Genomic DNA, 23,668 nt, shown 5'->3' on the forward strand with positions numbered 1-23,668 from the left:
GAAGGGTTGTCAATAAAGACAAGGGTCAAAGAAATTGTCGAGAAAAAGTGAAAAATATAACAAGAAATCCCGAGGAAAAAGGAAAGCTTGCTGTCAAAGCAGGCCAATAAAACACGTGAATATTGAAAATGTGTATGGGATGCTTTTTCTGACCAATCACATGAAAGATTTTAAAGTAGTCAACTTGGAAACATGTCTCATTAAAGCTAGGTGACTCGATTTTCGCGCGTGTTTCTTCAGAATACAAAGACATTTTGTTATCTTGGATTGGTTCATAAAGATTAACGCAAGTGTGGTAGAATTGGGAGAGGTTACGAGTTGATAAAGATGTATCGTACTTTGGGATGTTTCATAAAAATAACGCAAGTGTGATAGAATTGGGAGAGGGTACGAGTTGATAAAGATGTATCGTACTTTGGGATGTTTCATAAAAAGTAACGCAAGCGTGGTAGAGTTACGAGTCGATAAAGATGTCTCGTACTTTGGAATGGTTCATAAAGAGTCACGCAAGCGTGGTAGAGTTACGAGTCGATAAAGATGTCTCGTACATTGGAATGGTTCATAAAGAGTCACGCAAGCGTGGTAAAGTTGGGCGAAGTTACAAGTCGGTAAAGATGTATCCGTACCTTGGAATGGTTTATAAAGAGTAACGCAAGTATGGCGAGGAACGGCAGCGCCAGCAAGGATCCCTGGGAAGGCTCTTGCTCGAATGTACGGCTCTAAAACAACAACAATCACATCTTAAAAAAATCTCTCTCGGTTAACACTTGTCATTACCCAATAAGCCAGTTCAGAGTTTAAGGAATGAACAGGGAGGAATGGGTCGAGTCCGATCCATGGACCAAAATCTACCGGTAATCGATCGTTCCCCATACAAATCTCTGTATTTTTCGAGCAATATTGGGTGTATAAACTCGCTCAAAAATACTATGATTCATTAAAGCGATGGTTGTTTATCGTTGCTGGCCGCTAACGCAATTTTAGTCCGGTTATCCAAGATCCATACTGTTGATATAATCGTAAAATATGGCATTTTGAAGCGAGTTTGCACAACCCATATCGCGCAAAAAATACAGAGGTTTGTATGGGAAATCTTAACTTCCGGTGGATTTTGGTCCGATCGACCCATCCTTTCCCGGTCATTCCTTAAACTCTGAATTGGCTTATAACAAGTGCAATATCTTTGCGACATCAATACAAATGCTAGCATGTATTACACCAAACACATATTTACATTTTTATCACCAGCCTTTCTCTAGCCTGACGCTTGAGGTGTGATCAGTTACCATAGAAACCTAACTTGGGGGCCAAGATGTGGTGACGCCTGATGGTTACCATGGAAACCTACTTTGGGGCAAAGATGTGGTTGACGCCTGATGGTTACCATAGAAACCTACCTTGAGGGCAAAGATGAGGTTGACGCCTGATGGTTACCATGGAAACCTACTTTGGGGGCAAAGATGTGGTTGACGCCTAATGGTTACCATAGAAACCTACTTTGGGGGCAAAGATGTGATTGACGAATGATGGTTACCATGGAGACTTACCTTGGGGGCAAAGATGTGGTTGACGCCTGATTGTTACCATAGAAACCTACCTTGAGGGCAAAGATGAGGTTGACGCCTGATGGTTACCATGGAGACTTACCTTGGGGGCAAAGATGAGTTTGACGTGTGATCGGATGCCTGTGCTGGTCACGGTCGCCTCGGGAAGGCTGTACACGAAGGTCTTGGTGGAGAGGCTGGAGTCTAGACGGACAACGTACACCTGCAGATTAAAGTTGTACAACCATTCAGATTTAAAGTTATATTACCTATCATATTAAAAGTCGTATCACCTTTCAGTTTTGAACTCGTATTACTTTCTTATATACGATATACATGATATCCGCTTCGACGAAAAAGACGCGCAAGCATATAAAATATGGCGGAAGAAAGGCCGTGAAACAAAAGACCCGGGTCAAGTTATTTGTGACGTTGATCGAGATGTCGATCAAATTACACAAGAAGATGTATGGCCAAGGTACATACACCTCGTCCTCGTCCTCGTCTATCCGTCTTTTTAGTTGTTGCTGATACTCGTTTTTGTAAGTCTTTACAAGTTTTCTCGTCATCTTTGTATCTCAACCTGATAGTCAACTAGCTATTTAACTTCACCGAAACCTGCAAACATTATGTATCAGCTTTTGATTCCGCCACTCACCTCGCCATCATTTGGAACGGGCTGGAACTGAAAGTAGCCTGCGATTCCCACCGAGGTGGTCAGCACCGGTGTGTCTAGGTTATTCTCTCGGTACAGCATCACCTGATGGACAACATAGTGGTTGGCGACACAGTGGTGAGCAACATGGTGGTGGGAAACACATGGTCGGCAACAGTCTGTCTGTCTGTCTGTCTGTCTGTCTGTCTGTCTGTCTGTCTGTCTGTCTGTCTGTCTGTCTGTCGTCAAGCGCTTGGTGTTACCTTAAGAGTGTGAAGGTGGTCCCGCTCGGATGCCACTGTGCCAGTAATCTCAAACTGATTACGACGCCGGAAGACAATCATGTTCACATTGGTGACGTCACTTCCAGACACCTACCACAATACAAACATACAAAAATGGTAGAGATTAAGATTAAGACGACAAAAGACGGATGATAAAATACAGATGCACACAACACGGATAAGTGAACTTATAGAAACAAAAGGAAGAAAGCTCTGCTAGCAGGGTACATCGAAGCGAACGAGTGATAGATAATATCCGCACAAGGAGATTTGTATCCACAACCGGGCAGGTAATGTTCTGTTTATGATGAAATCGTATATGAAATCTTCCAGATGCCCGTGAAAATGCTGAAAGCTCACTTGTTACAACTTGTTATGACCACATGGATTGATGAATATGATATCAACACCTAAGATAAGTGTAGCACTGTCGGTTTGTCTGAATCAAAGCTAAGTGTAGCACTGTCGGTTTGCCGAATTAAAGATAAGTGTAGCACTGTCTGTCTGCCGGTTTGTTTGGATAAAGAAAGGGTACCACTGTTGGTTTGTCTGGATAAAGATAAGTGTAGCACTGTCGGTTTGTCTGAATAAAGATAAGGGTAGAACTGTCGGTTTGTCTGAATAAAGATAAGTGTAGAACTGTCGGTTTGTCTGAATAAAGATAAGTGTCTGTCGGTTTGTTTGGATAAAGATAAGTGTAGAAGTGTTGGTTTGTCTGCATAAAGATAAGTGTCTGTCGGTTTGTTTGGATAAAAATAAGTGTAGCACTGTCGGTTTGTCTTAATCAAAGATAAGTTTAGCACTGTCGGTTTGCGCGAATAAAAATAAGTGTAGCACTGTCGGTTTGCCTGAATCTCAGTTAAACATAGTGGGAAGAGTTTGGCTCTAGAGGGAGGCTTAAAAAATATTTTATGGTCTGCTACACCTATTTCCAAATAAAAGGAAGAAAGGAAAAGGAAAAATGACAGTTCATAGATTGACTTCTATAATTACTAATACTCCTCTACCTCTACTAATACTATAATTGTATTGACTGATTTGTAAAAAAAAAAGATAATTAAATTAATTGCACGATTTATCCATATTTTTATGCATTCTGTAGAAATATGACGGGACGCAATGTATTGTTTTCATATCAGAACTGCCATTTTCCATTCGCCGTTTAAACTGATAATGTTCGATTTAAATAGGTGTATATCATAAGGTGGGTTTTATTGAAATAATACCTGAACGTCAATGTTTGCTGGCGATGCACGCTCTATCAAAGGGTTGCCATCTCCTGATTTGACGCGGATTCGATAACTGCAGCCAGGCTGATTAAAGACAACCAACACGTGTTAAGTCCAAGAAATTCTCACAACAATCACATGAAATACCTGTCAATCCTTTCTAATTTTTGGGGGTTCCGTCATTTCCTTAGTGACCCCTAAGTCTGTAGGTTCCATCCCTTACCCAGAGTCCCCTAAGTCTGTAGGTTCCATCCCTTACCCAGAGTCCCCTAAGTCTGTAGGTTCCGTCCCTTACCTGGAGTCCCCTAAGTCTGTAGGTTCCATCCCTTACCCAGAGTCCCCTAAGTCTGTAGGTTCCGTCCCTTACCCAGAGTCCCCTAAGTCTGTAGGTTCCGTCCCTTACCCAGAGTCCCATGAGTCTGTAGGTTCCGTCCCTTACCCAGAGTCCCCTAAGTCTGTAGGTTCCGTCCCTTACCCAGAGTCCCCTAAGTCTGTAGGTTCCATCCCTTACCCAGAGTCCCCTAAGTCTGTAGGTTCCATCCCTTACCCAGAGTCCCCTAAGTCTGTAGGTTTCGTCCCTTACCCAGAGTCCCCTAAGTCTGTAGGTTCCATCCCTTACCCAGAGTCCCCTAAGTCTGTAGGTTCCATCCCTTACCCAGAGTCCCCTAAGTCTGTAGGTTCCGTCCCTTATCCAGAGTCCCCTAAGTCTGTAGGTTCCGTCCCTTACCCAGAGTCCACTAAGTCTGTAGGTTCCATCCCTTACCCAGAGTCCCCCGAGTCTGTAGGTTCCATCCCTTACCTGGAGTCCCCTAAGTCTGTAGGTTCCATCCTTATCTGATCTCGTCTCTTCCTGCATTCCCTCGCAGCTCCCCATTCCGACTGCCTGAAGGAACAAACACACCTGAGTAATTTTTCAGTTTTTTTTTAGGAAAGCTCGACAACAATTAAAGTCACGCGAAATAAACAAAATAGCCATAGGTTCAATTGACGTTTGATCTTTCAGAGAAATGCACTTTTGTTGTTTGAGCGTCTCACATCGAGTGGATAGAAATGGATTGAATGTAATACTGGTTTTAGTACAGACTGTAAGTTTATTCTAACCTTCAAATTACAAACCAACTAGATGCTCCACACACAATACATTTCGTGGAGAATTTCTATTAAACTTGTAATGAGCAAACAGGAAGTTATTTTGTTACACATTTTCCGAAGGGGAAACCTATCTCAGAAAAGGTCAAGGTATGGTACGGACATCTGCAAGGGTTTCTTGAAGGAATTCTTCGGGTGTTTGCACTAAGAAATGACGTGTCTTTTTTGGTGGCCAACACGAAAACCAATCGACAAGAAAGTTATTTGTCAGGGCTTATTTTCATTGACAGATTAGATTTTTTCGTCGATCCCTGTGTTGCTTTCCTTCCTCCTCCATCAACACCGGCTGTACCTCAAGGGCTATCTCCTTCTCGGGCTCCCCGTTGAGTGACGTCACAAGACCATAGCAACTAAAGGCAACTCGCTTTCCCTTGACAACGACATCCACCGTAGCTCCTTCCTTTACGTCAATCATCTGCAACCACGGCAACGGCAAGGTAAAAAAAAAATTTTTTAGCAGTGGCTCATAAGTAATCTAATGTAATTTTCATAATGTCACGCAAAAATACCTGGGACGCTGGATCGAATGTGTACTCTTTGAGCATTGGCCTGAAAAAGTACTGCCCAGGTCCCTACAGATAAAAAACAAAGGCATCCCATTTAGCTCGTGGTATTAACAGCAATAAAAGGATTTAAGGACACTAAGAACGCATCCAGGGTCAGACAAACACTAAGAACGCATTCAGGATCAGACAAACACTAAGAACGCATCCAGGATCAGACAAACACTAAGAACGCATCCAGGATCAGACAAGCACTAAGAACGCATCCAGGATCAGACAAACACTAAGAACGCATCCAGGATCAGACAAGCACAAGGAACGCATCCAGGATCAGACAAACACTAAGAAGGCATCCAGGATCAGACAAGCACTAAGAATGCATCCAGGATCAGACAAACACTAAGAACGCATCCAGGATCAGACAAACACTAAGAACGCATCCAGGATCAGACAAACACTAAGAACGCATCCAGGATCAGACAAGCACTAAGAACGCATCCAGCATCAGACAAACACTAAGAATGCATCCAGGATCAGACAAACACGAAGAACGCATCCAGGATCAGAAAAACACGAAGAACGCATCCAGGATCAGACAAACACTAAGAACGCATCCAGGATCAGACAAACACTAAGAACGCATCCAGTATCAGACAAGCACTAAGAACGCATCCAGCATCAGACAAGCACAAGGAACGCATCCAGGATCAGACAAACACTAAGAATGCATTCAGGATCAGACAAACACTAAGAATGCATCCAGGATCAGACAAACACGAAGAACGCATCCAGGATCAGAAAAACACGAAGAACGCATCCAGGATCAGAAAAACACGAAGAACGCATCCAGGATCAGAGAAACACTAAGAACGCATCCAGCATCAGACAAGCACAAAGAAAGCATCCAGGATCAGACAAACACTAAGAACGCATCCAGTATCAGACAAGCACTAAGAACGCATCCAGCATCAGACAAGCACAAGGAACGCATCCAGGATCAGACAAACACTAAGAATGCATTCAGGATCAGACAAACACTAAGAATGCATCCAGGATCAGACAAACACGAAGAACGCATCCAGGATCAGAAAAACACGAAGAACGCATCCAGGATCAGAAAAACACTAAGAACGCATCCAGGATCAGAGAAACACTAAGAACGCATCCAGCATCAGACAAGCACAAAGAAAGCATCCAGGATCAGACAAACACTAAGAACGCATCCAGGATCAGACAAACACTAAGAACGCATCCAGGATCAGACAAACACTAAGAATGCATCCAGGATCAGACAAACACTAAGAACACATCCAGGATCAGAAAAACACTAAGAATGCATCCAGGATCAGACAAACACTAAGAACGCATCCTGGATCAGACAAACACTAAGAACGCATCCAGGATCAGACAAACACTAAGAATGCATCCAGGATCAGACAAACGCTTAGAACGCATCCAGGATCAGACAAACACTAAGAACGCATCCAAGGATCAGACAAACACTAAGAACGCATCCAGCATCAGACAAGCACAAAGAACGCATCCAGGATCAGACAAACACTAAGAACGCATCCAGGATCAGACAAACACTAAGAATGCCTCCAGGATCAGACAGACACTAAGAATGCACCCAGGATCAGACAAGCACAAGGAACGCATCCAGGATCAGACAAACACTAAGAAGCATCCAGGATCAGACAAACACTAAGAATGCATCCAGGATCAGACAAGCACTAAGAAGCATCCAGGATCAGACAAACACTAAGAATGCATCCAGGATCAGACAAACACTAAGAACGCATTCAGGATCAGACAAACACTAAGAACGCATCCAGAATCAGACAAACACTAAGAACGCATTCAGGATCAGACAAACACTAATAATGCATTCAGGATCAGACAAACACTAAGAAGCATCCAGGATCAGACAAACACTAAGAACACATACAGGATCAGACAAACACTAAGAACGCATCCAGGATCAGACAAGCACAAGGAACGCATCCAGGATCAGACAAACACTAAGAATGCATCCAGGATCAGACAAACACTAAGAATGCATCCAGGATCAGACAAACACTAAGAATGCATCCAGGATCAGACAAACACTAAGAATGCATCCAGGATCAGACAAACACTAATAATGCATTCAGGATCAGACAAACACTAAGAAGCATCCAGGATCAGACAAACACGAAGAACGCATCCAGGATCAGACAAACACTAAGAACGCATCCAGGATTAGACAAACACTAAGAACGCATCTAGCATCAGACAAGCACAAAGAAAGCATCCAGGATCAGACAAACACTAAGAACGCATCCAGGATCAGACAAACACTAAGAACGCATCCAGGATCAGACAAACACTAAGAATGCATCCAGGATCAGACAAACACTAAGAACACATACAGGATCAGACAAACGCTAAGAACGCATCCAGGATCAGACAAACACTAAGAACGCATCCAGGGTCAGACAAACACTAAGAATGCATCCAGGATCAGACAAACACTAAGAACGCATCCTGGATCAGACAAACACTAAGAACGCATCCAGGGTCAGACAAACACTAAGAATGCATCCAGGATCAGACAAACGCTTAGAACGCATCCAGGATCAGACAAACACTAAGAACGCATCCAGGATCAGACAAACACTAAGAACGCATCCAGCATCAGACAAACACTAAGAATGCATCCAGGATCAGACAAGCACAAGGAACGCATCCAGGATCAGACAAACACTAAGAACGCATCCAGGATCAGACAAAAACTAAGAACGCATCCAGGATCTAAAAAACACTAAGAACGCATCCAGGATCAGACAAACACTAAGAACGCATCCAGGATCAGACAAACACTAAGAACGCATCCAGGATCTAAAAAACACTAAGAACGCATCCAGGATCAGACAAACACTAAGAACGCATCCAGGATCAGACAAACACTAAGAAGCATCCAGGATCAGACAAACACTAAGAACGCATCCAGGATCAGACAAACACTAAGAACGCATCCAGCATCCGACAAGCACAAAGAACGGATCCAGGATCAGACAAACACTAAGAACGCATCCAGGATCAGACAAACACTAAGAATGCATCCAGGATCAGACAAACACTAAGAATGCATCCAGGGTCAGACAAACACTAAGAATGCATCCAGGATCAGACAAACGCTTAGAACGCATCCAGGATCAGACAAACACTAAGAACGCATCCAGGATCAGACAAACACTAAGAACGCATCCAGCATCAGACAAGCACAAAGAACGCATCCAGGATCAGACAAACACTAAGAACGCATCCAGGATCAGACAAACACTAAGAATGCCTCCAGGATCAGACAGACACTAAGAATGCATCCAGGATCAGACAAGCACTAGGAATGCATTCAGGATCAGACAAACACTAAGAACGCATCCAGGATCTAAAAAACACTAAGAACGCATCCAGGATCAGACAAACACTAAGAACGCATCCAGGATCAGACAAACACTAAGAAGCATCCAGGATCAGACAAACACTAAGAACGTATCCAGGATCAGACAAACACTAAGAACGCATCCAGCATCAGACAAGCACAAAGAATGGATCCAGGATCAGACAAACACTAAGAACGCATCCAGGATCAGACAAACACTAAGAACGCATCCAGGATCTGATAAACACTAAGAACGCATCCAGGATCAGACAAGCACTAAGAACTCATCCAGGATCAGACAAACACTAAGAACGCATCCAGGATCATACAAACACTAAGAACGCATCCAGGATCAGACAAACACTAAGAACGCATCCAGGATCAGACAAGCACTAGGAACGCATCCAGGATCTAAAAAACACTAAGAACGCATCCAGGATCAGACAAGCACTAAGAACGCATCCAGGATCAGACAAACACTAAGAACGCATCCAGGATCTAAAAAACACTAAGAACGCATCCAGGATCAGACAAACACTAAGAACGCATCCAGGATCAGACAAACACTAAGAACGCATCCAGGATCAGACAAGCACTAGGAACGCATCCAGGATCTAAAAAACACTAAGAATGCATCCAGGATCAGACAAACACTAAGAACGCATCCAGCATCAGACAAGCACTAGGAACGCATCCAGGATCAGACAAACACTAAGAACGTATCCAGGATCAGACAAACACTAAGAACGCATCCAGCATCAGACAAGCACAAAGAATGGATCCAGGATCAGACAAACACTAAGAACGCATCCAGGATCAGACAAACACTAAGAACGCATCCAGGATCAGACAAACACTAAGAACGCATCCAGGATCAGACAAGCACTAAAAATGCATCCAGGATCAGACAAACACTAAGAACGCATCCAGGATCAGACAAGCACTAGGAACGCATCCAGGATCTAAAAAACACTAAGAATGCATCCAGGATCAGACAAACACTAAGAACGCATCCAGGATCAGACAAGCACTAGGAACGCATCCAGGATCAGACAAGCACTAAAAATGCATCCAGGATCAGACAAACACTAAGAACGCATCCAGGATCAGACAAGCACTAGGAACGCATCCAGGATCTAAAAAACACTAAGAACGCATCCAGGATCAGACAAGCACTAAGAACGCATCCAGGATCAGACAAACACTAAGAACGCATCCAGGATCTAAAAAACACTAAGAACGCATCCAGGATCAGACAAACACTAAGAACGCATCCAGGATCAGACAAACACTAAGAACGCATCCAGGATCAGACAAGCACTAGGAACGCATCCAGGATCTAAAAAACACTAAGAATGCATCCAGGATCAGACAAACACTAAGAACGCATCCAGCATCAGACAAGCACTAGGAACGCATCCAGGATCAGACAAACACTAAGAACGTATCCAGGATCAGACAAACACTAAGAACGCATCCAGCATCAGACAAGCACAAAGAATGGATCCAGGATCAGACAAACACTAAGAACGCATCCAGGATCAGACAAACACTAAGAACGCATCCAGGATCAGACAAACACTAAGAACGCATCCAGGATCAGACAAGCACTAAAAATGCATCCAGGATCAGACAAACACTAAGAACGCATCCAGGATCAGACAAGCACTAGGAACGCATCCAGGATCTAAAAAACACTAAGAATGCATCCAGGATCAGACAAACACTAAGAACGCATCCAGGATCAGACAAGCACTAGGAACGCATCCAGGATCAGACAAACACTAAGAACGTATCCAGGATCAGACAAACACTAAGAACGCATCCAGCATCAGACAAGCACAAAGAATGGATCCAGGATCAGACAAACACTAAGAACGCATCCAGGATCAGACAAGCACTAGGAACGCATTCAGGATCAGACAAACACTAAGAATGCATCCAGGATCAGACAAACACTAAGAACGCATCCAGGATCAGACAAACACTAAGAACGCATCCAGGATCAGACAAACACTAAGAACGCATCCAGGATCAGACAAACACTAAGAACGCATTCAGGGGAGAAAAAAGAGAGAAAATAATGGGTAGAGATAACGGGAAATTTTCGCCCTTTATCAAATTGCCATTAGAAACAAATTGAAAAATGAGTGACTCACCAAGTTAGCGAAGACCATTGTACCAGCTTCTGACGTCAGATTGTTGCTACGAAACTGCCCTGCAGAGAGAGACAGCAGTACTCCGGCCAGCGGTGACTCTTCTACATCGGCCACCTAGAATTCACACAAGAAACAACAGTGTTCGGGCGTCCTAGATAAGATGACTGAGCCTTTGAGGTAGCTAGAAAGGGCATGAAAACATGTTATCAAAAGTACACTTATTTGGCAAGGGCAAATACATTGGAACCCTCCTGGCGTTAGCGCCCAAGGGAGAATGGACAACAATAGAAATTAGTTCCTAGGGAACTCCTCTAGGGCAAGCTCTGAAGGGGGGTGGACAACAGAAGGAAAAAACCACTAGGGGACTCGAAGTAAGTTCAAGTAAGCAAGGTGCCCGGGTTATTAAAGTTCCAGTGGGGGAGGTTTTACTGTAGAATTTGCTACAATAACAAATGTTGGTTTGTAGTCGAGTACGTTGATATGTCAATAAAGCGTCAATAAAAGGCTTATTTTTATTCACCTTCACATCTTCCCACAACTCTTTACGACGCGTGCATGAAACCGAGGTCAGGCGTTAAAATTGTAAACAAGATGGTAATGTTTGTTTTTATCCTTGTTTTCATGCGCACGTCGCAAAGAGTTGTGGGAAGATATAGGAAAGATTTATTGAAAAGTTTTATTTTTTTGTCGCTTTCTGTTGTGAAGGCCGCATCATTTGTTTATTTTGTGTTTATTTTGGCGTGAGTCGCCTATTCCCATACTCCACAGCGCGCTGTACCTAGGGCAAGTCACCTATTTCGATACTCCACAGCGCGCCGTACCTTGATATTGATTTCCCCTAGTTTGAAGGCCTGGAAGTGTCCCTTCCTCTCCGGCATTGGTGTAATGATAAAACCATTCTTCTGCGCGTCCTTTTAGTCAACGAAAGTATAAAGGTAATTAAAAATAGACCATGCAGAAGATGCAATTGCCGTGCAAGGTACATGTGAAGTTTGACTTTTCTTATCAATAAAAAAATTCACGATATTATAATTGTAAATTAATAACTTACCAAGCTGTACTCGATGCCACCATGTAATGGACCAACCCTGAAGGAAATAGTTAGACATGGCTTCACCACTAGACCTTAGACATGGCATCACCACTCGACCTTAGACATGACATCACCACTAGACCTTAGACATGGCATCACCACTAGACCTTAGACATGGCATCACCACTAGACCTTAGACATGGCATCACCACTAGACCTTAGACATGGCATCACCACTAGACCTTAGACATGGCATCCACTAGACCTTAGACATGACATCAGCACAAGACCTTAGACATGGCATCACCACTAGACCTTAGACATGGCATCACCACTAGACCTTAGACATGGCATCACCACTAGACCTTAGACATGGCATCACCACTAGACCTTAGACATGGCATCCACTAGACCTTAGACATGACATCAGCACAAGACCTTAGACATGGCATCACCACTAGACCTTAGACATGGCATCACCACTAGACCTTAGACATGGCATCCACCAGACCTTAGACATGACATCATCACTAGACCTTAGACATGACATCACCACAAGACCTTAGACATGGCATCACCACTAGACCTTAGACATGACATCACCACTAGACCTTAGACATGGCATCCACTAGACCTTAAACATGACATCACCACTAGACCTTAGACATGACATCACCACTAGACCTTAGACATGGCATCACCACTAGACCTTAGACATGGCATCCACTAGACCTTAGACATGACATCACCACTAGACCTTAGACATGACATCACCACTAGACCTTAGACATGGCATCACCACTAGACCTTAGACATGACATCACCACTAGACCTTAGACATGGCATCACCACTAGACCTTAGACATGACATCACCACTAGACCTTAGACATGACATCACCACAAGACCTTAGACATGACATCACCACTAGACCTTAGACATGGCATCACCACTAGACCTTAGACATGGCATCACCACTAGACCTTAGACATGACATCACCACTAGACCTTAGACATGACATCACCACTAGACCTTAGACATGGCATCACCACTAGACCTTAGACATGACATCACCACTAGACCTTAGACATGGCATCACCACTAGACCTTAGACATGGCATCACCACTAGACCTTAGACATGGCATCACCACTAGACCTTAGACATGGCATCACCACTAGACCTTAGACATGACATCACCACTAGACCTTAGACATGACATCACCACTAGACCTTAGACATGGCATCACCACTAGACCTTAGACATGGCATCACCACTAGACCTTAGACATGGCATCACCACTAGACCTTAGACATGGCATCCACTAGACCTTAGACATGACATCACCACTAGACCTTAGACATGGCATCACCACTAGACCTTAGACATGACATCACCACTAGACCTTAGACATGGCATCACCACTAGACCTTAGACATGGCATCACCACTAGACCTTAGACATGGCATCACCATTAGACCTTAGACATGACATCACCACTAGACCTTAGACATGACATCAGCACAAGACCTTAGACATGGCATCAGCACTAGACCTTAGACATGGCATCACCACTAGACCTTAGACATGGCATCACCACTAGACCTTAGACATGGCATCCACTAGACCTTAGACATGGCATCACCACTAGACCGTGTGTGTTGTCCGTGTGTGCTGTCCGTGTGTTGTCCATGTGTGTTGTCCGTGTGTGTTGTCCGTGTGTGTTGTCCGTGTGTGTTGTCCATGTGTCCTGTCCGTGTGTGCTGTCCGTGTGTGCTGTCCGTGTGTGCTGTCCGTGTGTGCTGTCCGTGTGTCCTGTCCGTGTGTACTGTCCGTGTGTGCTGTCCGTGTGTGCTGTCCGTGTGTCCTGTCCGTGTGTCCTGTCCGTGTGTCCTGTCCATGTGTGCTGTCCGTGTGTCCTGTCCGTGTGTCCTGTCCGTGTGTGCTGTCCGTGTGTCCTGTCCGTGTGTCCTGTCCGTGTGTCCTGTCCGTGTGTGCTGTCCGTGTGTCCTGTCCGTGTGTCCTGTCCGTGTGTGCTGTCCGTGTGTCCTGTCCGTGTGTGCTGTCCCTGTGTGCTGTCCGTGTGTGCTGTCCGTGTGTCCTGTCCGTGTGTCCTGTCCGTGTGTCCTGTCCCTGTGTGCTGTCCCTGTGTGCTGTCCGTGTGGGCTGTCCGTGTGTGCTGTCCGTGTGTGCTGTCCGTGTGTCCTGTCCGTGTGTGCTGTCCGTGTGTGCTGTCTGTGTGTGCTGCCCGTGTGTGTTGTACCTGTAGCGTCCCTGATCATCTGTGAGAACCCTGATGTTCGTCTTTGCGCCCTCCTGGTCCCCTGGTCCAGAGGTGATGGAGATGTCTACTCCAGAGAGAGGGGGGATGATGGCACCCTGCAAAAACACTCCTGGTCGACCTTCCATTTCCACAGAAGCCCCTGGACAGCCATCTAAAGCATAAAATTACTATCATTACAGGCAAAAACGAACAATAAGGATACTTCTTGCATTACTGATTGGTGCTTGGTCAAGCAGTCCTTGCCCCCCCCCCCCCATGGGAACTCCTGGATCACCCCGTTGCCCCCCCCCCATGGGAACTCCTGGATCAGCCCCTTGCCCCCCCCATGGGAACTCCTGGATCTGCCCCTTGCCCCCCCCCCCCCCCCCCCCCCACCATGGGAACTCCTGGATCAGACCTGATGCCATATTTATTGTAACAGGATGTAGCAAGAGATTTTTATGTTCATCCATCTTTTGGTTAAACAATCTATCTCTTGCCGTTATCTACCTCCAACCCTTTACACTGAAGCATCACTGAGTGCAGCAGTGTCTAAACTGGAGGATATGATAATAGTGGACAATATTACGTATATATACAAGGCCTCTCACCACAGGTGGCCCAGTGTGCTAGTTTATGGGGACTATGGTATGGTTTCTAGATCGAGATGTGGGAAGTAATGTGAAAATTTGCAGTCATGGCTAACAGCAGGTAATTGATGTACCTGTGATGGTGACTGTTTTGGACGATGGGTAGAAAAGCAGTTCTGCTGACAATGGTACGACCTCAAACTCCTCTCCAAGTCTACAAGATAAAAAGTGGATCTTATGGGGATAATAGATATGGTAAATAGCAGAGTCAAGGCTCAAACTGCAGTGGTTCACAGACACGCTGTAAAAAAGTGCAATCACTGATTATTATTATTATTATTATTATTATTATTATTATTATTATTATTATTATTATTATTACAGCAACAACAACAACAATAATAAATCATGATTATTATATTTTCATTACTTTAAATATGACACAATAGGGGTGGAAGAAAAGGAATACCAGTTCATCAGTACAACAAATAGAACTGCAAGGCAACCTAGCAGTTTTATTGAACACTTACTTGCCCCAGTGTGAGAACTTGTACACGTACTCGTCCTTGGACTCCTTGTTTTTTGGTTCAGTCTTGTTGCCTTCTTTGGGCGTGGTCTGATCAGGGTGTTTCTGTCCAGCCAAATTCTCTATTCCTTCTTTTAGCCCTTCAATGATGATGACTTCTTTAGATTTTACAGACCTAGTGGAATATAATTAAACCAATAATAACAAGTATTTTCTTGGGTAGTTGACACAAGTCCATATTCTAAAATTCAATTTTAAAGGTAAAAAAAATTGCTTCTAGCATTATTCTAAACTAATGAGTAGCACCTATCGTGTGGCAATGATACAGTACATAGAATAAGGAGATAAGGACTGACCTGATCTTCACCCTGATGTAATAAGACTGACCTGATCTTCACCCTGATGTAATAAGACTGACCTGATCTTCACCCTGATGTAATAAGACTGACCTGATCTTCACCCTGATGTGATAAGGACTGACCTGATCTTCACCCTGATGTAATAAGACTGACCTGATCTTCACCCTGATGTGATAAGGACTGACCTGAACTTCACCCTGATGTAATAAGGACTGACCTGATCTTCACCCTGATGTAATAAGACTGACCTGAACTTCACCCTGATGTAATAAGGACTGACCTGATCTTCACCCTGATGTAATAAGGACTGACCTGATCTTCACCCTGATGTAATAAGGTCTGACCTGATCTTCACCCTGATGTTATAAGGTCTGACCTGATCTTCACCCTGATGTAACAAGGTCTGACCAGATCTTCACCCTGATGTAATAAGGTCTGACCAGATCTTTACCCTGATGTGATAAGGTCTGACCTGATCTTCACCCTGATGTAATAAGGACTGACCTGATCTTCACCCTGATGTAATAAGACTGACCTGATCTTCATCCTGATGTAATAAGGACTGACCTGATCTTCACCCTGATGTAATAAGGACTGACCTGATCTTCACCCTGATGTAATAAGGACTGACCTGATCTTCACCCTGATGTGATAAGGACTGACCTGATCTTCACCCTGATGTCAGAGGCAGCCTTCTTGGTAGTGACGACACCTGACATCCAATGCTTGATGGCGGATAGTGCGAGGACAGAAGGTGATGACCTTAACAGCAAATTACAAGGTAAACCTGGTTAATATTTAAATTCTAGAGTACATAAGCTTGATAAGGTCGATGTTGTAAAGGAAGCTACTTTCACTTATGATAGATTACTTAGGCAATCCATAATGCACTACTAAACAATTAAGGCTTAATTATAACACTCATGCACAAGGTCCTTGTGCTGTTGACCACTTGACAACTAGACATTAAGTTATGCTCCGTGCAAGAACTAGGCAACCTAACGACAAGTGCATACTAAACAACAAATCCCTTTGTTAATTCTAGAAATTTGAATGGCCATGACAAAAAATATAGCATTATAGCGGAGCCTATGCCTATGGCGCGTAGCCCCATAGGCATAGAAATATGGTATAGGTATGCAACTTGGTTTTTGTGGTCATCGCGCGAGTACCCTATGGTGTCACTCGCCAGTCAGTCAGCCGCGCGACTCCCAGGCCCCACTCGGTCCCGAAATGGCGACTAAATACAAGCACAGAGCAAGGGAAAAAGTTCTCGTCGATTTTGCGATGATTATTTATTTTGCCTCAAATTTTGTGACTTAAGGATAAAGTCAACTAGAGGAGATCTACTAACATTCATTCACGCCAAGATTTATCTGGTTTTAGCTAGTAAATTTAAGCAAGTAACAGTTCACATTAAAAAGCGAACAGAACCACAAGAAAGCGACCAAAAAACAAAAAAAAAACAATGCAAGGTGAGTCTCGGACGACGATTTGCATTGTCTATTGAGGATATGACAGTTATTAGGCTTTTTGTTGTCCTTTTGTATGCTTTGAGAATGCGAGTACTTAACTTAGTAATCAAATTATTTGAGCATAACAGGTTTTGTTTTGACATTCTTCGTTTTATCTATATTCTTGATTGTGTTGAATAAAATACAATACAACAAAAACTGGAATTCGTCTTTAATAAGACTTCTTCAGGGCAGATTGATTGTGTTGATATATTTCATAAAGGCTAACCAATATCGTGTTGCATTTGTCAAATACTGCTAAAGAAGACCATTCTTGTCTTTATATCCTGTGCTCTTAATCCTAAGAAGATACATATCCTTAGAAGATACAGCAGCTTTTTCAACTTACAAGAGAAATTTTCCTTACCGAGGATAAAAAAAAACCTATTTTCTATATGTATTGTTGTTATTGTCTGCATCTTGCATCTCATGTGTTTATTTTTTTTTTCAAATAGTTGTGGAAAATTAGTTAGATTATAAATGGCTTGATAAAAAGATCGTTTTGAAAGAAATAATAATTGTTTTCACTCTTTTATGAACCAGGAACTACCTAAGGGCCAAGATGAATGCTAAAGACTGGAAGACATGAGAATTAAAAATCATGTCTTGAAGAGAACAGTAGGATGTTCTTATTCACTAGTTATTTGATGACCCACACCCATGGTCCCAGGGAAGGGTGGGGGATTAAACTTTAATAAAAGCCTGTTTCCAAGTTAAGAGTCAAAAACAGTCAATACCACCACCCCTCTTGACATATTCTGGTTAAAAAGTGGTCTAAAACCCCACATTAACCCCTGACTTCTGCGGGACCATAAGGGAGGGGGCGCAAATGACTAGTTCATTACTATGTGATTCAGCAGTACACACTCATAGGTTTTTTTAGAACAAGATACTTATATAATATAAAACTAAAAACAAACTTTTGCTTTTTAAATAATAAATCTGTAAAGAAAACAGTTTTCTATCAACCTAAAGATAATGGGAAAGGGGATATTTTAGAAAAGTACTGAATATAATTATCACATTATTGTTATTATATATTTTTTCAAACATTTAAGGAAGAGTCATATTTCTTCCTTTTTCTTCTCCCTGTTGACTATTTTTATGCAATTGATGCTCTTTGCTATTTCCCCTCTACACCAAAAATAAATTAATGAACAGATTTGATTTTTAAATTAGAAATTTTCATTTATTACTTTCACTTATATTTTCTTTTTAGGATTTTCTTTCCAAGTCTCTTGCCCATTACATTTATTTTAGATGTTTAGATTTATTTCATTGGAATAGTTAGATCCAGGGTTTCTCAAAACACCAAAATATAATGCATTACTGGATGTATATTTGTAGATATTAATTCCCATGGGGATGGAAAATCACCACTTAAAATGGTACATTAAATCTTCAGCATTGCATCTTATCTAAAATTGTGTTTGACACTATATTCCATCTTTGAAATCCTGTTTCATCCATTGTTCTTCGCAAGAACAAAGCTTGTCAGAATGTAGCTTTACAAATGAACATTAATGGAACTTTTATTAAGGGGAAGGGTTTTTTAGGGCAAGATACTTAAACTTTATAACACTAGCAACAACCTTGTTCTTTTTCAATAATAGAATTCTGTTCACATAGCTTGGAAAGCAAAGACATGGCCTCTTTAGAGGCCTGTGGTGGTGAAAGGGTTAAGATAATTGGAAAAGGGAAATGTCAAGAAATGCTCAATCAAATTATTTTCATTACTGGTATATTTTTTCACCAAACCTTTCAAGTTGAGTCAATTCACTTTATATCTCCTCTCCCATCGATTATTTTTTAGTCAATTGGTATTCTTTGATTCCTCTCTACTCCAAACATAGATCAATGAAAGGGTTTGGTTTGAAATTTGAAGTTAGCATTTTCAATCTGTTTTTTCTTCATTGTATTCATTTGGGAGTAGGCCACCAACAACAAGGCCACTATATGGTAAAGGGGGGTGCACCAATATGTAATGCATGAAAGGAGATATATTTTTGGATTTTAATTCCCAGACATTTTTCTGAATATTCGGTCCAATGAAGGAGAGAATCGCCACTAAATCAATACATAAAAATCACAGTATGGCATCTAAACGGTCTAAATATATTATTCTGAATCTTTGGAATGCTGTTACATCCATGACATTTTCTGCACAAGGGCAAAGCTTGTGGGAGTATTGTTTTGATTTAAAAAAAAATATTCATAATGGAACTTCTATGATGGGACATAAGAATTTACCATTAGACTCTTGACAACTTTGACAGCCATAATCACACCAGGAATTATGTTTGTTAACTTTGATGTACTGCATAATTTAAATTATTGAATAAGGCCTGGATCCATTTGGTTGGTACAATAAATAAATCTCAGTAGAGAGCAGGATCCTAGATCCCCCAATAATACCTTTGATCAGTCAACACAAAAGGTGTTTATGCTGGCTCTGCTTTTAGGCAGTGCCTAAATCTATATATTGTACACATTACACAACAAGACTCATAATATTTTTGATTTTGGTCATAGGGGTCATTAGAATGTAGGAACCTTGTAAATTAGTACGTAAAACCTTGTAAATATAAGACAAGATATATAGGGAAGGTCATTTTTCACACAAATTCTTAAAAATCTAGCTATTTTCTATATGTTGTGCATACATGTTTAGTACAAAAAATATGGGAAAATGTTGGAAAACTACGATAAAGACGTATGCCACAGGATAGTGGCTAGTTCTTGCATGGATAATTACACAGAACCACACTACACAAACAAGCCTTTTATATCTGCTTCCTACATTTTTACTTATATGCTGTGGAATTGCTATTGTTTGTGAAGTGCATTCTAATGTCTATATTTGTCTACTTAGATGTATTATTCTTAGTCGTATGTACATATTTGTCCACTAATATGTATTATTCTCAATGGTATGTACATATTTGTCCACTTAGATGTATTATTCTCAATGGTATGTACATATTTGTCCACTTACACATATTATTCTCAATGGTATGTACATATTTGTCCACTTAGATGTATTATTCTCAATGGTATGTACATATTTGTCCACTTACACATATTATTCTCAATGGTATGTACATATTGTCCACTTACACATATTATTCTCAATGGTATGTACATATTGTCCACTTACACATATTATTCTCAATGGTATGTACATATTGTCCACTTAGATGTATTATTCTCAATGGTATGTACATATTGTCCACTTACACATATTATTCTCAATGGTATGTACATATTGTCCACTTACACATATTATTCTCAATGGTATGTACATATTGTCCACTTAGATGTATTATTCTCAATGGTATGTACATATTGTCCACTTAGATGTATTATTCTCAATGGTATGTACATATTTGTCCACTTAGATGTATTATTCTCAATGGTATGTACATATTGTCCACTTAGATGTATTATTCTCAGTCGTATGTACATATTTGTCCACTTTGATGTATTATTCTCAATGGTATGTACATATTTGTCCACTTACACATATTATTCTCAGGCTTATGTACATATTTGTCCACTTACACATATTATTCTCAGGCTTATGTACATATTTGTCCACTTACACATATTATTCTCAGGCTTATGTACATATTTGTCCACTTACACATATTATTCTCAGGCTTATGTACATATTTGTCCACTTACACATATTATTCTCAGGCTTATGTACATATTTGTCCACTTACACATATTATTCTCAGGCTTATGTACATATTTGTCCACTTACACATATTATTCTCAGGCTTATGTACATATTTGTCCACTTACACATATTATTCTCAGGCTTATGTACATATTTGTCCACTTACACATATTATTCTCAGGCTTATGTACATATTTGTCCACTTACGTGTCATACTTGTACACTTCTTGTTCAAAGCGATGACATGACTTAGGCGTGAGATTGTAGACACCTACATGCAAAGGCATAATAATAAATAACAGGGCTGAAGCAGGGGGTGGGGCACTGGGGGCATGTCCCCCCAATATTTTCTTAATGTTTCTCTATTGTGCACCCATAATCTTACATGGCCTGCTACGGCTCTGAATAACAATAACACTTTCTTATCTTTAAGGCAAAAACAGATACTCCTAGCTGTGAATTTATATTAATGCTGCCCCTTAAAATTCCCAGGATCTTAGAAATGAATGTGATTTGAAACACTTACTTAATCACTTCCCATGGACGTAAAACTAATAACCCTAAATTTAAGAATGAAATATTCCAATGAAAGCTTCCTCAGGACTATAAAGCAACCTCCTACCTGGTTCAGAAAGGCAGAAGCGATTTGTTCCCTTAGACAGGATGAATGACCCGACCACTTCTTTCTTGTTCTCCAGGGAAAAATTCTGGAAAAAGTCAAAATGGTTATGGCTATATCAAAAGTTTGCCTAAATGTATGTATGCCAAATTGGTTATACAGCCCCCTCAATACTATCCCTCTATGTAAATACAGCCCCCTCAATACTATCCCTCTGTGGAAATACAGCCTCCTCAATACTATCCCTCTATGAAAATACATCCTCCTCAATACTATCCCTCTATGGAAATACAGCCCCCTTAATACTATCCCTCTATGGAAATACAGCCCCCTTAATACTATCCCTCTATGAAAATACAGCCCCCTTAATACTATCCCTCTGTGGAAATACAGCCCCCTCAATACTATCCCTCTATGGAAATATAGCCCCCTTAATACTATCCCTCTATGAAAATACAGCCCCCTTAATACTATCCCTCTGTGGAAATACAGCCCCCTCAATACTATCCCTCTGTGGAAATACAGCCCCCTTAATACTATCCCTCTGTGGAAATACAGCCCCCTCAATACTATCCCTCTATGGAAATATAGCCCCCTTAATACTATCCCTCTATGAAAATACAGCCCCCTTAATACTATCCCTCTGTGGAAATACAGCCTCCTCAATACTATCCCTCTATGAAAATACAGCCCCCTTAATACTATCCCTCTGTGGAAATACAGCCCCCTTAATACTATCCCTCTGTGGAAATACAGCCTCCTCAATACTATCCCTCTGTGGAAATACAGCCCCCTTAATACTATCCCTCTGTGAAAATACAGCCCCCTCAATACTATCCCTCTGTGGAAATATAGCCCCCTTAATACTATCCCTCTATAGAGATATAGCCCCCTCAATACTATCCCTCTGTGGAAATACAGCCCCCTTAATACTATCCCTCTGTGGAAATACAGCCTCCTCAATACTATCCCTCTATGGAAATATAGCCCCCTTAATACTATCCCTCTATGAAAATACAGCCCCCTTAATACTATCCCTCTGTGGAAATACAGCCTCCTCAATACTATCCCTCTATGAAAATACATCCTCCTCAATACTATCCCTCTATGGAAATACAGCCCCCTTAATACTATCCCTCTGTGAAAATACAGCCCCCTCAATACTATCCCTCTGTGGAAATATAGCCTCCTCAATACTATCCCTCTATAGAGATATAGCCCCCTCAATACTATCCCTCTGTGGAAATACAGCCCCCTTAATACTATCCCTCTATGGAAATACAGCCCCCTTAATACTATCCCTCTATGGAAATATAGCCCCCTTAATACTATCCCTCTGTGGAAATATAGCCCCCTCAATACAGGGTGTTTCAAAAGTTCGTGGACACGAATATAATTGCAGATTTTAATAGTCCGATTTCAAGGAAATTTACAGGTGCATCAACAGGTGCATCAACGTAGCAAGATAACCATGTCAATTTCAATAGTTTGCGTGTCCTCCTTTTGCTTTAATAACTTCTTAAGATGTTGTGGTATGGAGTGAGAAATTTCTACCAAAGTAAGATAAGATGGCCAAACTTCGGTCTTTGAGCTCCGCAAACAACATTGTTTTTTTTAGTTTGGGTGATGAAACAAGTACTAAGGGCACTCAGTGAAGAAAAAGTTGTCCCATTAAATAACTGAAAGAACTTGTACTTGCTTTCGAGCTTCAAACGGGATTTTCACTCAATAATGGCTTTTTATGCCGCTGAAAAGGTTTCCACCCCTTCCTGGTCATGTATCTCCACACGGTTGGCAAAGTCCCTAAGAGAGCTTTTCTCTTAAGATTTTTGCTTATCTCATCTACCAAAACTTTATCAGAGTAGTCTTTTGTTACCATAACATGTTTGTAAAGCGTACAATTATGAGCTCTCAAACTTGAGAGACTTGATAAAAAAAAAACACATGTATCAACATAAAGTAAATTGTCATGCACTTTCTCACCAGGGTGATAGCATGTGATAGACTGCACTTGAGGATGTAACCAGACTGGGTAAACTCCAGGTTGTTGATGTCAGAGTTTGTAATGGTGACCTCGATAGTTTTGTTCTGCCAACACCACTTTTCCTGGACAGCTTGTGCTGTGGTTTAACAGA

The 23,668-nt window shown here is 41.6% G+C and overlaps 1 protein-coding gene across 1 annotated transcript in view; it reads right to left on the minus strand.

Moving 5' to 3' along the window:
- LOC116610245 (nodal modulator 3) overlaps positions 1-23,668 on the minus strand; it is a 49,157-nt gene that overhangs the window by 703 nt on the left and 24,786 nt on the right. Inside the window, exons 20-37 of the mRNA XM_048732713.1 lie at positions 23,517-23,653; positions 21,537-21,621; positions 21,122-21,185; positions 16,382-16,480; positions 15,364-15,534; positions 14,968-15,047; positions 14,244-14,415; positions 11,999-12,035; positions 11,769-11,858; positions 10,948-11,061; positions 5,371-5,433; positions 5,154-5,276; positions 4,512-4,595; positions 3,710-3,796; positions 2,463-2,573; positions 2,203-2,304; positions 1,648-1,767; positions 627-719 (exon numbers count right to left, since the gene is read on the minus strand). Coding sequence (XP_048588670.1) covers positions 627-719; positions 1,648-1,767; positions 2,203-2,304; positions 2,463-2,573; positions 3,710-3,796; positions 4,512-4,595; positions 5,154-5,276; positions 5,371-5,433; positions 10,948-11,061; positions 11,769-11,858; positions 11,999-12,035; positions 14,244-14,415; positions 14,968-15,047; positions 15,364-15,534; positions 16,382-16,480; positions 21,122-21,185; positions 21,537-21,621; positions 23,517-23,653 — 1,832 coding nt within the window. The remainder of the gene's footprint in view (positions 1-626; positions 720-1,647; positions 1,768-2,202; positions 2,305-2,462; positions 2,574-3,709; positions 3,797-4,511; positions 4,596-5,153; positions 5,277-5,370; positions 5,434-10,947; positions 11,062-11,768; positions 11,859-11,998; positions 12,036-14,243; positions 14,416-14,967; positions 15,048-15,363; positions 15,535-16,381; positions 16,481-21,121; positions 21,186-21,536; positions 21,622-23,516; positions 23,654-23,668) is intronic.

This window comes from Nematostella vectensis, chromosome 9 (genome assembly GCF_932526225.1).
Source record: "Nematostella vectensis chromosome 9, jaNemVect1.1, whole genome shotgun sequence".
NCBI lineage: Eukaryota > Metazoa > Cnidaria > Anthozoa > Actiniaria > Edwardsiidae > Nematostella > Nematostella vectensis.